General features: G+C 42.5%; 1 protein-coding gene across 7 annotated transcripts in view; it reads left to right on the top strand.

Annotated features, from left to right (window-relative positions):
* TRMT1L (tRNA methyltransferase 1L) overlaps window positions 1-15,577 on the top strand; it is a 75,313-nt gene that overhangs the window by 6,904 nt on the left and 52,832 nt on the right. For all 7 annotated transcript variants that reach the window (XM_089311990.1, XM_051821040.3, XM_070055044.2 and 4 more), the window contains 7 exons: window positions 3,079-3,143; window positions 4,614-4,743; window positions 6,523-6,646; window positions 7,113-7,192; window positions 8,322-8,568; window positions 9,622-9,834; window positions 11,443-11,633. In XM_089311990.1, the coding sequence (XP_089168116.1) occupies window positions 3,079-3,143; window positions 4,614-4,743; window positions 6,523-6,646; window positions 7,113-7,192; window positions 8,322-8,568; window positions 9,622-9,834; window positions 11,443-11,633 (1,050 nt within the window). The remainder of the gene's footprint in view (window positions 1-3,078; window positions 3,144-4,613; window positions 4,744-6,522; window positions 6,647-7,112; window positions 7,193-8,321; window positions 8,569-9,621; window positions 9,835-11,442; window positions 11,634-15,577) is intronic.

Genomic DNA, 15,577 nt, shown 5'->3' with positions numbered 1-15,577 from the left:
GTGGGTATTTTTGTGCTTCCAAAAGTGATGTCTGTGAAATTGAGTGTTTATTACTGTTGGGGCTAGTCACTATTACATAGCGTAGTATAGAAGTATGGATTCTTTTTTTTTTTTTAATGTATTTTTTTTTATTTTTTGACAGGCAGAGTGGACAGTGAGAGAGAGACAGAGAGAAAGGTCTTCCTTTGCCGTTGGTTCACCCTCCAATGGCCGCCGTGGCCGGGGCACCGCACTGATCCGATGGCAGGAGCCAGGTGCTTCTCCTGGTCTCCCATGGGGTGCAGTGTCCTAGCACTTGGGCCATCCTCCACTGCACTCCCTGGCCACAGCAGAGAGCTGACGTGGAAGAGGGGCAACCGGGGCAGAATCCGGCGCCCCGACCGGGACTAGAACCCGGTGTGCCGGCGCCGCAAGGCAGAGGATTAGCCTAGTGAGCCGCGGCACCGGCCGAAGTATAGATGCTAAAGCAGGAATAGGTTTGAAGCATCCAGATGGTGCCAGGCTGCCCTGGGCTTCACCTTTCCCAGTAGGACACGGAAGGATGGGGGGGATAAATTTGGTGCAATGGCACCTGATTTTCCTTGTTCCCCAATAAATGATGTAAGTGGAATCCGTGACCTGTTCATCCAGGGACAAGGTGCTCCCCACCTCAGATGCTTGACAAAATAAATTGATTAGGGTGGGGCCAGTGCCTTGGTGAAGGTTAATCCTTCTCCTGTGGCGCCAGCATCCCATATGGATGCTGGTTCTAGTCCTGGCTGCTCCACTTCCAATCCAGCTCCCTGCTATGGCCTGGGAAGGCAGTAGAAGATGGCCCAAGTGCTTGGGCTCCTGCACCCACATGCGAAACCCAGAAGAAGCTCCTGGCTTCGGATTGGCGCAGCTCTGGCCATTGCAGCCATCTGGGGAGTGAACCAGCAGATGGAAGACCTCTCTCTCTCTCTCTGTCTCTCCCTCTCACTGTCTGTAACTCTACCTCTCAAATAAATAAAATCTTTATAAAAAATTGATTAGGGTTACCTTATTCTTTGTTTCATTCTGTTCCTGGTTCTACTGATCACATTAAAGAGCTTTGTGGTGTTTGCTGAGTTTTCCTATTATTGTTAGTGTTTGTTATGAATAGTTAATGAATAAGACCTAGCAGCTCTGAGCTCATGGGATGAGGAAGATAAATAGTTTGGTTGAAGCCTTGCTTTGTTCTGATAGATTTAGGGAGTTTCAAACTATTTGTTGAGTTTCCATGCTATTGTATCTGTATTTAGATGATGTTAATGATTAAACCATTGTAGTGAATAAAAACGGAGAGCAGGAGGCATTTGGGCTCTCCCGTGCCATGTGCAGCATCCCTGACCCCTGCTTTGCCTCTCTCTGCTTTGTGTGTCTTACGACTCCTTCAGCGCCCGTGACTGCTTCACAGGTGTTGGCTGGTCCGTGACATAGCACCACTTCTAGCATTTCATTGTGAACATAAACAAAAATTTTTAAATAACTCCTAATCTGAAATACCCTTAAATATAAAATAAATTTAATACCCTCACTTTTAGTGGTTGTAATAAAAAACAATGCCACTCTGTAGGCAAAGATGTATGTGACACAAGAGTTTAGTTCAGCAAACTTGTTAAGCATCTGATCGATACTGGGTGCTCTGTTGTGTCCTGGGAATCCATGTTGCATACTGAAAACATTTTTCATAAGTTACACTTTTGCAGTAGAACAACTACTATTTTACATTTTTTTTTAAGATTTATTTATTTGAAAGGCAGAGTTATGGAGAGAGGGAGAGAAAGAGGGAAAAACAGATTTTCCATCCTGTGGTTCATTCCCCAAGAGTGAATCAGAGATGGGCCAGGCCGAAGCCAAGAGCCAGGAGCTTTTCTGGGTCTTCCATGTGGATGGCAAGGGCCCAAGTACGTGGGCCATCTTCCTCTGCTTTCCCAGGTGCATCAGCAGGGAGCTGTTTTGGAAGTAGAGCAGCCTGGACTCATACTGGTGCCCACCTGGGATGCTGGCACTGCAGGCAGTGACTTTATCCACTAAGCCACAATGATGGCCTCTTACATGTATTTTTGAAAGTACAGTAAGTATAGTAAAACCAGAAAATGAAATAATTGGTAGGAATATTAGAAAAGAGAAAATTACATCTCATTTTCTGCTGATGGCCTAAAAAAGTAAGAATGTTCAGAAACATGATAGAATATATGGTAATGTAAAGAAGAAACGATACACCAATTACAGTTGTGACAAAAATGACGGAATCTGGGCGGATGAACCTAACGAGGACTCATAGAGTGGAAGGACAGAACATGAAAGGAGAGATGACTGGAATCCGGAAAGGAATTAAAGTCACTAAGGCAATGAGAAGAAGTCAAGTAACCAGCCAACCCTGAGGGGCATCTACATTTTAGGGAGGAGAGAAGGAGAATCTGTAAAGAACAGGAGCGAGAGTGGGCAGAGAACCAAGACAGTGCCATACCACAGATGGAGAGGGAGCTGCGAAATGGGCAGGTGCAGCGTGAGGCAAGGCGATCGGGATGCCAGGTGCTGCGTCATCGCACTGATCCCGAGGAAGCCGAATGACTAGCCCAAGACAAGACAGAGGGCGGAGTCAGAGTTCGAGCCTGATTCCCTGTTTTTGATAAACATAGTGTATAGGCTAAAGCAAACTCATTGAAGTGATTTTGATACTATAAAAAGAACAGTCACAATTACTATAAAGTCAGATAAAATTTGGGGACCGGAGCAATGGCACAGTGTGTTAAAGCCCCAGCCTGCAGCACTGGCCTCCCATATGGGCGCCAGTTCAAGTCCTGGCTGCTCCACTTCCCATCTAGCTCTCTGCTTTGGCTTGGAAAAGCAGAAGATGAACCAAGTGCTTAGGCCCCTGCATCCACATGGGAGACCCACAAGAAGCTCCTGGCTTCAGATCAGTTCAATTCTGGCCATTTCAGCCATTTAGAGAGTGAACCAGTGGATGGAAGACCTGTCTCTCTAAATCTTTCAAATAAATATAATAAATATTTGAAAAAACTTTGTTGTGATAATTGAACATTTAATGAACAGTAATATTCTTTTTCTTAGGTCACAGGATGTGCATCTGTCACTTACCTTGTCTGCCTGTGAAACCAAACATTGTTGGAGAACAGGTGACTAGATATTAGACTTGTTAATTTTGAATTTATTCCTCTTTAAAGAAACTGTAGTTTTCACTTGCTTTAAAGGTAAAATGTGCATATTCGGCAATGTGGTTTACTTTAAAATTCTGTGAGTCCTTTCAGATTATCATAATAGGAAAAATATGGAATATATGGGAAAAAAGGGATTGCTGCATTGGACCTCTCATTATATGGTTTTTTAGTTTCAGATAAATTGCTTTTGTGTTCAACATTAACATTAACCCATTTACTAATTTTTGAATGGAGAATTTAAATAGAGGGTAATTTTTTTTCTTTTAAAGTAAATTTTGATCATGGAATAAGAAGTTCACTTTCTATGATTTATTAAATATCTTAGTATGTCTCAGTGTCACATTCATCTTTCTCTTGTCTTTTCATTTTGACAGAATCAAGAAACGCTGAAATCTTACTAGCTCTTAAAAATATGTGTTTTTACTGTTACAGTGATTTGGCCTGAGGACACACTGCACAAACTATATTGTTTTTTTAGTAACACTGATGTGAATACATACTAACTTAATATTTTAAATACTTAAAACTCCTGACACCTGGTTGTTTTGCTGTCTTTACCTGTCATCTATGTGCCTTTTCATCTATTGTATCTACATTATGGCAAGGCTCTAAAACAGTGTGACAGTGCACAGCCCTTCCCGGATTCATAGTGATGTCACATTCGTAGTTTGAATTTGGCCATGCTAGAATATTTATGGCAGAGAAATATGCAAATATGAAAAATCTGGGCATTTTCTTGGAGATCCAAGTGTTGAAAGTTTACCAGGCACTGGCCGGCGCCGCGGCTCACTAGGCTAATCCTCCGCCTAGCGGCGCCGGCACACCGGGTTCTAGTCCCGGTCGGGGCGCCGGATTCTGTCCCGGTTGCCCTCTTCCAGGCCAGCCCTCTGCTGTGGCCAGGGAGTGCAGTGGAGGATGGCCCAGGTGCTTGGGCCCTGCACCCCATGGGAGACCAGGAAAAGCACCTGGCTCCTGGCTCCTGCCATCGGGTCAGCGCGGTGCGCCGGCCGCAGCGCGCCGGCCGCGGCGGCCATTGGAGGGTGAACCAACGGCAAAGGAAGACCTTTCTCTCTGTCTCTCTCTCTCACTGTCCACTCTGCCTGTCAAAAAAAAAAAAAAGAAAGTTTACCAGGCACCACTATGAACATTTGGCATTTATCAGTACAGCTTACAGAAAGTGCATAGAATTATTTGCTAATTAGAATGATTGAGAAAAAATTAGGAAATTAAACTTGTGGCCTGTTGGAAAAATTAAAAGACATATATACATATAGATAAGGATGTTAAGATTCTTTCAAAGTCATATGACAAAATTATTATTTTGTATGACATTAAATCCTAGACACACTAACATACTGAAATCTGCAACCTTAAACCTCTATCTCCTTGTTATAGTAACTTACTTAAATTAACTACTCTGTTTGATAGATATCCAGTAAGATGGGCGCCCATTATCATTGTATCATTTGTTCAGCAACAATCACCCGGAGAACTGATATGCTAGGACATGTTAGGCGCCATGTGAATAAAGGAGAGACGAAGTCCAGATATATTGCTGGTAAGCTGAATAATCTCATTAATGTGTTAATAATAGATCCTTAAACAGTGCTTCAGTTATTCTTTTTTTTAAAGATTTATTTATTTATTTGAAAGTCAGAGCTACACAGAGAGAGGAGAGACAGAGAGAGAGAGAGAGGTCTTCCATGTGATGGTTCACTCCCCAATTGGCCACAACTGCCGGAACTGTGCTGATAGGAGCCAGGAGCCAGGAGCTACTTTCAGGTCTCCCATGTGGGTGCAGGGGCCCAAGGACTTGGGCCATCTTCTACTGCTTTCCCAGGCCATAGCAGAGAGCTGGATTGGAAGAGGAGCAGCCAGGTCTCAAACCAGCGCCCATATAGAAAGCAGCAGGTTTGGGCCCCTGCCATCCATGTGAGAGACCTGAATGGAGTTCCTGGCTCCTGGCTTTGGCCTGGCCCAGCGCTGACTGTTCCAACCATCTGGGGAGTGAACCAGCAGATAGAAGATCTCTCTCTCTCTCTCTCTGTCTCTCCCACTCTGTGACTCTGCCTTTAAAATAAAGTAAATAAATAAATAAAGCATTTAAAAAAATAAAGAAATACAAAAAGAACGGTCATTGAGGCTGGCATTTTGGCTTAGTGGGTCAAGCCAGCATCCCATATGGGCACCGGTTTGAGACCCGGCTGTTCCACTTCTGATCCAGCTCCCTGCTAATGCACCTGGGAAAGCAGTAGAAAATGGCCCAAGTGCTTGGGTCCCTGCACCCACGAGGGAGACCCAGATGGAGCTCCAGGCTATTGCCTTTGGTCTGGCACAGCTCCAGCCATTGCAGCCATTTGAGAAGTGAACCAACAGATGGAAGATTGGTCTTTGAAACCCTCTCCCTTTCTTTCCCTCTCTCTGTAACTCTGCCTTTCAAATAAATAAAAAATAAAACTTCAAATACAGTTACTGAAATAATTTTCTGTAAAGTTTAATTTTCCCACAGATCCTTGTTTGATCTGATATGTCAGATATGTGACATGCCTTTTGCAGGCAATAAAAGAATATATAACACCATTCTAGGAAAATTTACTATTATTTGGCATTGTAGAAAGAGAAATATGATTGTCATTTAGTTAACATTCTGATAACAATGTTATCAAGAAATTGAAACATAAAGAATCTCAGTTCTTCTTCCCTACACATTATATATATCATTTATTGAATATTTAAAACCATGTGCATTTATATACACATCAATATTTCATTTGAGTTTATAGGTGAATGATTCTAATCGAATGTATATGTAAAATCATTTTTGCATTACTTTATAGCCATTTAAATGTAATTTGCGATTTAAAAATCATAGTTATGAGATTGTGTTCTGAAGTCCAGCATGTTTGGGAAACACTAGCTAGCGTCTCTCAGCCAAGCTGGCTAACAGAGTGCAGCCTCATGGAGGTGCTCATTTGCTGACAGCACCACCCTGGCAGCCCGCCCCTACAGACAAACAGAATTTGATGAATCTTGAGGGTGTTTCAGGATTTTGTGTTATCTTGAGGTGATGTTGTTAAGCATCATACAGATGCATTGATGTGGTCGGCAGTAAGACTTTAAGTTAATAAGCTTGCTTTCTTTCAATACTTAACTGGGTGGTGCTGTTTTCCAGAGACATCACTGAGTAAATCAACTTTTTGGTTTGGTTTTGTCTTTTTACATCTGCCCAACTGTTTGCATTAACACAAAGTAATATATTTTACAAAATGTTTATTATCTTAGAAGTTTAGAATTATTTTGTATATCCCTGTAAATCTTTTTTTTCCTCCCATCTTAGCTTCTTCTACTAAACCATCTAATGAAATTTTGAAAGAGGCAGACACGGATGTACAAGTTTTTCCTAACTATTCTATACCTCAGAAAACAGATTCCTACTTTAATCCCAAAATGAAACTAAATCGGTAAGATAAATTGAAGATAGGGTTATGGGAGCATTGCATTCATATCACCATAAATATACTTTCTTTTCACCTTTATGTCCAAATATATTGAAGTTTAAAACTAGATGCAGAATGAAATTATCTACTTGAACATTTTTTTCAGAATGATTGTTTCCTTTTTTTTTTTTCCTACCAAGCCATTTTCTTTATCGGAATAAAATAGGCCTAACTTTTTATAATTACTCAACAGGCTGGTACTTTTGCAGACATACTTTGTTTATAAATAAGTAAATACTTAACTACTAGAACCAATTAGATTCATAGTTTAATTTCATAAATTTTCAGTAATTATACTGTTACATTGAGAATATTATTAGATTTTTCTTTCAAAAATATATATAGTAACTAGGAACCTCAGTTCTTATTGTTCTGAAATAAAATCTACAATGATATAATAAAGTTATTTCAGATTATTACTATTTTGTAGGCAGCTAGTATTCTGCACATTAGCTGCTTTGGCTGAGGAACGAAAACCACTGGACTGTCTAGATGCCTTTGGAGCCACTGGTAAGCTGGAAGCTCTTTTGGAACCCTGTTTTATGTATAAGACGTATACAGTATCTTTACTTAGAAATTTTACGTGGGTTTGGTTTTGTTTTTTGTTTTTGTAAATCTCTCTTTAATCAGTTCGTGTGTGTGTGTGTCTGTGTGTCATGTTGATGTACCAATCTTTTGACCTGTGCCTTCCCACCACTTAGATTTTTGCTGGTTGTGTTGCCATGGCTCATATAGCATGTTTCTGTCACTTTTTTATCAATTGAGAGTTTCGTTACATTGAGATAGGAATTTTTTTTTTTAAGAATACTAGTTTACTGCAGTCACAAAGCACCTGGTATCTGTCATTTTTGTGCTCTGATAGTTTGTAGTGACCTAGCCTTGAAGCAGTGGAGTGAAGGAAATTTTAAAGGTTGAGAACACTTCCGAGTGGAGCTACCAGTAGAGAAAAGATAATGGAAACAATTGAGAATCTCTAAGAAGCTGCTTGCACCAGCTCAAGTCTGTCTGCATGAATTTGTAGAGTGCGTGCTGAGAAGCTTGTAGCCGGGAATCGAGCAGGAGTGAGCTCCCCGAGGCGTCTCCTCGGGCACGGCTGCGACCAGCAGGGCCTGGGGAGCTGAGCTGCCGTGTCCAAGCCCGGCTTCCTCACGTGGCAGTTGGGGACCACAGCAAATTGTGCCTCACTCTGCTCGGGTGTCAAGGGGGAGAAGGGACCCAAGTGCTTACCTTATTGTGCAGTTTTAAGCAAATTAATACATGTGAAGTAATTAGGACAATACACGGTATGTAAGTGCTGTGAACGTAGTAGATACTCTCATTTTTCTAATGTTACCACATGGGAAACCTCTACTGAATGACCAGCTTCTGGCTGCAGCCTGGGCCAGCCTCAGCTGTTACATAAATGTGTTGAGTAAGCAGATGGAAGATCTCTCTCTCTGTCTCTGCATCTTTCTGTTGCTCTCCCTGTATGTTTCTCTGCCTTTCAAATAAATTTTTAAGAGAGTTATGAAAATGTTAAATTTTGAAGCAGTTTTACAATTTATAAATTTTACAATTTATAAACTTTTGTTACTATTATACTGGATTTTTAAAGATTGTTACAGTTTAAAAACTCGCCTTTCTCTCCCTTTCTCCTAAGGGATAATGGGATTGCAATGGGCAAAACATCTTGGAAACGCAATCAAAGTCACAATTAACGACTTGAATGAAAACTCTGCGACACTGATTCAGGAGAACTGCCATCTAAACAAATTGAGAGTGAAGGGGCACAGTGAGGAAGAGGAAGAGAGAGAGGGTCTTCCTGAAGGAGAGGAAAACCTCGGTAACATTACGGTCACCAAGATGGATGCCAACGTACTGATGCATTTGAGGTCTTTTGATTTCATGTAAGTGAAAAAGATTTCCTAAGTCAGTTTCTAAACTGAACTGGAATTCTGGGGTGGGGGTAATTAAAAATTAAGATAGTTTGTTGTTCATTAAACTAATATAGTTTTTTTATTCTGGCTAAGGTATGTAGTGAGAAAAATTTGTAGCATTTGGAATAAAATGCTTGGGCATGATACTTTGCCTCTAAGCCTGATTTATGTTTACATGTCTGGTGTGCCATGTGATCATTTTGTTACTTTACAAACAGAATTACAGGGGCAGGTGTTTAGCACAGCATTTAAGACACTGCTTGGGATACCCTTATGTCATATCACAGTGCCTGGTTCAGTTCCCACTCCACTTGCAAGTCCAGCTTTCTGCTAATGCACCTCTGAGAGGCAACAAGGGATGGCTCATGCAGCTGGGTCCCTGCCACCCAAGTGGGAGTTCCTGACCCCTTGTTCAGCCCTGACTATGGGCAGGCATTCAAGAGGTGAACCAGCGGAATGGCAGGTTTCTGTTTCTCCCGCGTTCTCTCTGCCTTTCAAATAAAAACAAAGTTGACAATTCAATGTTTTTGTTTTTTTTTTAAAGATTTATTTATTTTACTTGAAAGTCAGAGTTACACAGAGAGAGGAGAGGCAGAGAGAGAGAGGGAGCAGTCTTCCATCCAATGGTTCACTCCCCAATTGGTTGCAACAGCCGGAGCTGCACCAATCCAAAGCCAGGAGCCAGGAGCTTCCTCCGGGTCTCCCACATGGTGCAGGGGTCCAAGGACTTGGGCCATCTTCTACTGCTTTCCCAGGCCATTGCAGAGAGCTGGACAGGAAGTGGAGCAGCTGGGTCTCGAACCAGTGCCCATATGGGATGCCTGCACTTGAGGCCAGAGCATTAACCCGCTGCGCCACAGCGCCGGCCCTTACAATTCAGTGTTAAAATCATAATTACTCACTTACAATAGATTTGCAAAGTACTGTTGAATTCATGGAATTTTATCATTAGAAATAATTACAATGGTATGGTTTTGATTATTGATATGAGTTTAAATATGTCTCTATTGTTTCTAATTTTAGACACCTAGACCCTTTTGGAACATCTGTGAACTATCTGGATTCCGCATTCAGAAATGTAAGAAACCTTGGCATAGTGTCAGTGACCTCTACTGACATCAGTTCTTTGTATGCCAAGGCACAGCACGTTGCGCGACGGCACTATGGCTGTAACATCGTCCGGACAGAGTACTACAAGGAGCTGGCTGCCAGAGTAGTTGTGGCTGCAGTGGCCAGGTACCACACTGCCAGTTGTGCACCTGTGTGTGGGCACACGACAGGAAAGGAAGTGCTTTTCTCAGTTTTCAAAACACGCATGAAACATACATCTTAGTTTTCATTTCTATAATCCTGATTCGTTTTCAGTGTGCGTTCAGTTAGAATGTTTTTTAAAAGCTTATGCCTGAAATGCTGTTTGCTCTCCAGATATTAAAATCATTGAGGGAGTAAAAAGAAAAAAATGAAAGTTAATTTAAAATCAGTTTATTTCAACAACATAGGATAAAGGATAGTAATATGAAAAAGAAGAGCAAAAATTGTTTTTATAATTAGAACCAGTCATTTGTTTAATATGTAGTTCATCTTCCTTATATAATTTGAACAAATTGATGGCTTATAAATTTGACTCTGTGGTATGCTCGTTCAAAACAAGAAGTTCTGTTTCTTATCAGGATTTTTTAAAAGTTGAAAAAAGGAAGACTTTTTGAGCATGTATTTCATATAGGACATTATACTAAAAGAATTACATATTAAAATATAAATGGACATCGAGAGTGCAGCTGGTGCATGGTCATCAGCTAGCTCACTCACTAGCCCTAACACTCGTTTCCAGCATTTTGCTTAAAGTTCCAGTTCCAGTAAATAGACCTCAGGATTATTCCTAATTAACTGAAAACTCTGATGTTCAGTTTGTATGTGCCAAGAACCTGCTGCACATACTTACGATGTCCATAACATTTTTTTTTTTTTTTTTTTTTTTTTTTTTTTTTGACAGGCAGAGTGGACAGTGAGAGAGAGAGACAGAGAGAAAGGTCTTCCTTTGCCGCTGGTTCACCCTCCAATGGCCGCCGCTGCAGCCGGCGCACCGCGCTGATCCTGGCAGGAGCCAGGAGCCAGGTGCTTTTCCTGGTCTCCCATGGGGTGCAGGGCCCAAGCACCTGGGCCATCCTCCACTGCACTCCCTGGCCATAGCAGAGAGCTGGCCTGGAAGAGGGGCAACCGGGACAGAATCCGGCGCCCCAACCGGGACTAGAACCCGGTGTGCCGGCGCCGCAAGGTGGAGGATTAGCCTATTGAGCCACGGCGCCGGCTACGATGTCCATAACAGCACATTCAAATTAACATATAGAAACTAAATTCAGTGTATCACCACAGGAGAAGCTAAGTACAGAAGTGCTGTGTCTGCTAAAACTCATGCCACAAAGTCTGTACAATGCCTGGGGAAAGGATTTTGACTATCTGATTTCACTAGTATAATATCTTATATATAGCCAGTACTCAGTAAGTATGAATTGTTTGGAACACAATTTACATAGAAAAACAAAGAAGGAAGAAGGTGGTGATGACAGCACTGAAAACCAGAAATTGTGTTCCTGTTGAGAGAGTGTGTTAAACAGCAAAGATCCAGGGGCCGAAGATCCTGCTAAGCATCCTTTCTTCCCTGTGTCTCAGTTTGCGTAAAAGTTATAGTAATGATCATTTAAAAGCACCAGTACAAAGAACTGAGTCTTCCTTGAGCTCCTGTAACTTTGAGTTCCATAATTTACTGTCCAGGTTGGTATTGTCAGAATAAGCCAAACAAAGGAAAATGATAAGCCCCAATATAACTTTAAAACTTTTTTATAGAGCGGCAGCCCGATGCAACAAAGGCGTCGAAGTCCTGTTTGCAGTGGCGCTTGAGCACTTTGTGTTGGTGGTCGTGAGAGTTTTGAGGGGGCCAACCTCCGCAGATGCGGCAGCCAAGAAGATCCAGTACCTGATCCACTGTCAGTGGTGTGAAGAGAGAATTTTTCAGAAGGATGGTAACATGGTGGAAGGTAAATTCAACTTGCTTTTCACTGTGTATTTAATTTATCCTTAAGTCTGTAATGCATAAGCCTTTATCTTATTCCTAATTATGCGTATTATTGTCCTTTGATTTTGAAGATTACAGTGCTAAATTTGTTATTTCCTATACTGGATTTCCTTTCATCAACAGGACATACGTGTGAGTTTATTAAAGTTATTCATTCACGCTGTGCAAGTTACCCTCTCTTGCCCTGCCTCCAGTTGAAACATCTAGAAATAACTTAGCTTCCTCTGTCAACTAATTTTAGGAATATAAGTCGGATTACCTCTTTGTCCAGGTTGCTATCAATGATTAATTTGTGTTTCTGGCTGAGTATAAAAGGCATCTGTTAGGACATTCATCCAATAAACATTAATTGAGTCTCTACTATATGCCAGGCAAGAGGATACAAGAAACAAACTGTAGCTTATGCCCTCATAATGTTGTTTCTATTTGCTTTTCTGGGACACAGAAAAAGATGCCTGTTGTTTTCTTCTGGGTTCTTGGAATTTTTATATGAATTTTGAAAACGTTTAGCTCTTTCTATATGAGTTGCATATATTTTTTCTTGTTTTGTTACTTGTGTTTGTGTCTGTACTTTTTAGTTTGTCACGCAGGTCTTCATTGTTACTGCTATCAAGTGAATTGAACTTTTCCGTGCTCTGGACTGCTCAGTAGAGCTTTCCTATTCCTATTTATTCCAGCTCTTATTGCACTGTCCTCCTCCACTGATTTGAGAACACCTCCTTATGTTACACTGAAGGTCTGCGTGCATTGAGTTTGTTCTTGGACTTCAGCATCTTTTCCTGCGGTCGGGTGTCTTCATGCACCTCTGACACACTGTTAGTGTTGTGACTCATTAAGGCAGTCCTCTCTGAAGCTCCTTGTTTTGTCAAGGTGTTCCTACTATAGGATCCTTTTTTTTCCCTGAGAAAAAAAGTAAACCCACTTGATATTTTATTTTGGTCACACTAAATTGAGGACGATAGTTGTGCTTTTGAAGCTTCTCACAGACATACAGGAAGTTCTGCTTGTCATTTGTTCAGGTTCTTTAGTGCAGAGTAAACTGACGGTGGCAACAGAAATGCTTCCTGTGACTTTAGCTCCCTTGAGTGCTCTCTGATCTAGGCATGATAATGGATTTTTATCTGAGATACCCATCATTGACCATGTTGATAAAGTATCCTTCATGCCCACTTTTGTAATATTCTATCAAAATGGTGAATTTTGATAATATGCATTTGGAGTGTGGAGATAACTACATGGTTTTTCATATAGGCTTATTAATCTGATTAATTGTACTGAAGTTTTAAATATTGAACCATATTGGAGTTCCTAGAGTAAACTACTTTGTCAGGAAATATTCTCTTAATATGTCACTGGATTCTAATTTTCTTAAGGGTATTTTTTGTTTCAGTATTCATAATAGTATATCATTTTCCTTTTTTAATTTTTAAAGATGTTTTTCTTCCATTTTATTTGAAAGGCAGAGAGACAGAGGGATAGAGAGCTTCCATCTGCTGATTCACTCCCCAAATGCCTGCAATACCCAGTGCTGGACCAGGCAGAAGCCATGAGCCTATAACTCCATTCAGGTCTCCCATGTGGGCGGCAGGGACCCAAGTACTTGACCCATCACCTGCTGGTTCCCTTGGTGTATAGTAGCGGGAATGTTGGATCAGAAGCTGAGTGGCCTCTGGGAACCGGGATGCAGGTCCCGAGAAGTGACCTAATTGCTGCACCAAATGCCTGCCCCTATACTTTTTGTTTTAGCATCATTTCGGCTGGACTTTGATATCAGTTTATGTTCCTTTGAATAAGAATGTAGAACTTTTCCATTTTGTTCAATTCTTGAACAATTTAACTCTTGCCAGAATTGTTTCTTAAAGGTTTGGCAGTTTTCACCTAGCATTTCTATTTATTTACAAAAGCTGATTTTTTTCTTAAGATATACTTATTTATTTGAAAGGCAGAAATAGAAAGAGAGAGAGCTTCCATCTGCTGGTTTACTCCCTAAATGGCCACAGCACCCAGGGCTGGATGAGGCCAAAGCCAGGAGCCAGGAGCTTCTTCCAGGGCTCCCATGTGGGTGCAGGGGCCCAATGACTTGGGTCATCCTCTATTTTTCCAAGCGCATTAGCAGGGAGCTGGATAAGAAGTGGAGCAGGGACACGAACTGGCACCCATATGGAATGTCAGCACTGTAGGCCCTAGCTCTCACTGGCTGTGCCACAGTGGTAGCTCCAAGCCAAGGAAGTGGGTTCTTTTTTTTTTCTTTTTTTTTTTTTTAAGATTTATTTATTTATTTATTTGAAGGTCAGAGTTACACAGAGATAGGAGAGGTAGAGAGGCGGCGGGGAGGTCTTCCATCTGCTGGTTCATTCCCCAATTGGCTACAACGGCTGGAGCTGAACCGATCCGAAGCCAGGAGCCAGGAGCTTCTTCTGGGTCTCCCACCCAGGTGCAGGGGCCCAAGGACCTGAGCCATCTTCTACTGTTTTCCCAGGCCACAGCAGAGAGCTGGATTGGAAGTGGAGCAGCCAGGTCTTGAACTGGCCCATATGGGATGCCAGCACTTCAGGCCAGGGCGTTAACCTGCTGCACCATAGTGCCAGCCCCAGGGAATTGGGCATCTTAACACCTGGGATAAACCTCTGCCCCAGCAGTTAGTTTTACATACTCAGAGCAACATCCTAATTTTTTTTAAGACAATAGAATTAAAAGAGTTACAGAATCTACTTTCCTTTTTAAAATACAAACTTTGACCAGGGCCAGCACTGTGGTGTAGCAGGCAAAGCCGCCACCTGCAACGCCAGCATCCCATCTGGGCGCTGGCTGGTGTCCCTGACGTCCCACTTCAGTCCTGCTCTCTGCTAACGGCCTGAGAAAAGCAGCAGCAGATGGCCCAAGTGTGTGAGCCCTGCCACCCATACGGGAGACCTGGATGAAGCTCTTGGCTCCTGGGTCCAGAGTGGAATCGACCAGTCTTCTATCAGCTTTCAGGGAGCCACAGTGAGGACAGAGACTGGAAGGTCTTACCGTTCATGCAGATGTTTACTTAATCTCTCGCTTCCCATTCATCTCCTCACCTTCAACTATTACTAAAGCTCTGGTTCCAGATCTCCAATGGTTCAAGCTCACCAAAGCCCACCAGCTTCATCTTTGGGGGGTGGGGAAGCCACAGAAACCCAGTTTTGAGTAGGGGAGAGGATCTGAGAGTCTTAATCGAACCCTTTGAAAAAGTAAAGTTTGACCAGGCCTCTTTTTTCACAGTTGTGTCATACACTCATCTTTTTTTTTTAAAAAGACTATTTTATCTTTTTTTTTTTTTTTTTGACAGGCAGAGTGGACAGTGAAAGAGAGAGAGAGAGACAGAGAGAAAGGTCTTCCTTTGCCGTTGGTTCACCCTCCAATGGCCACCGTGGCCGGCGCACCGCGCTGATCCGATGGCAGGAGCCAGGTACTTCTCCTGGTCTCCCATGGGGTGCAGGGCCCAAGCACTTGGGCCATCCTCCACTGCACTCCCGGGCCACAGCAGAGAGCTGGCCTGGAAGAGGGGCAACCGGGACAGAATCCGGCGCCCCGACCGGGACTAGAACCCGGTGTGCTGGCGCTGCAAGGCGGAGGATTAGCCTAGTGAGCCGCGGTGCCGGCCTCTCATCCTTGTGCTTAAATTTCTGTTGCTTGCTTTAAGAGATGGCAGGGAGAAATTATCTGTTTACCTTTTTGTTTGACTCAAAGCTCAGGGTCGGCTGTTTGGTGCCATGACGCTGCTGGGGACACCTCTTCCCACATCTGAGTGCCTGGGTTCAGGGTCTGACCGCAGTTCTGATTCCAGCATTCTGCTGTGCACACCCTGAGAGGCAGCAGTGGTGCTCAGAAGGTTGGGTCCCCGCCACCACATGGGAGACCTGGATGGAGTTTCTGGCTTCC

The sequence above is a fragment of the Oryctolagus cuniculus genome, chromosome 13, assembly GCF_051225735.1.
Source record: "Oryctolagus cuniculus isolate XC-2025 breed Fujian yellow rabbit chromosome 13, ASM5122573v1, whole genome shotgun sequence".
Classification (NCBI taxonomy): domain Eukaryota; kingdom Metazoa; phylum Chordata; class Mammalia; order Lagomorpha; family Leporidae; genus Oryctolagus; species Oryctolagus cuniculus.
This window is presented reverse-complemented; position numbering and strand designations above follow the sequence as displayed.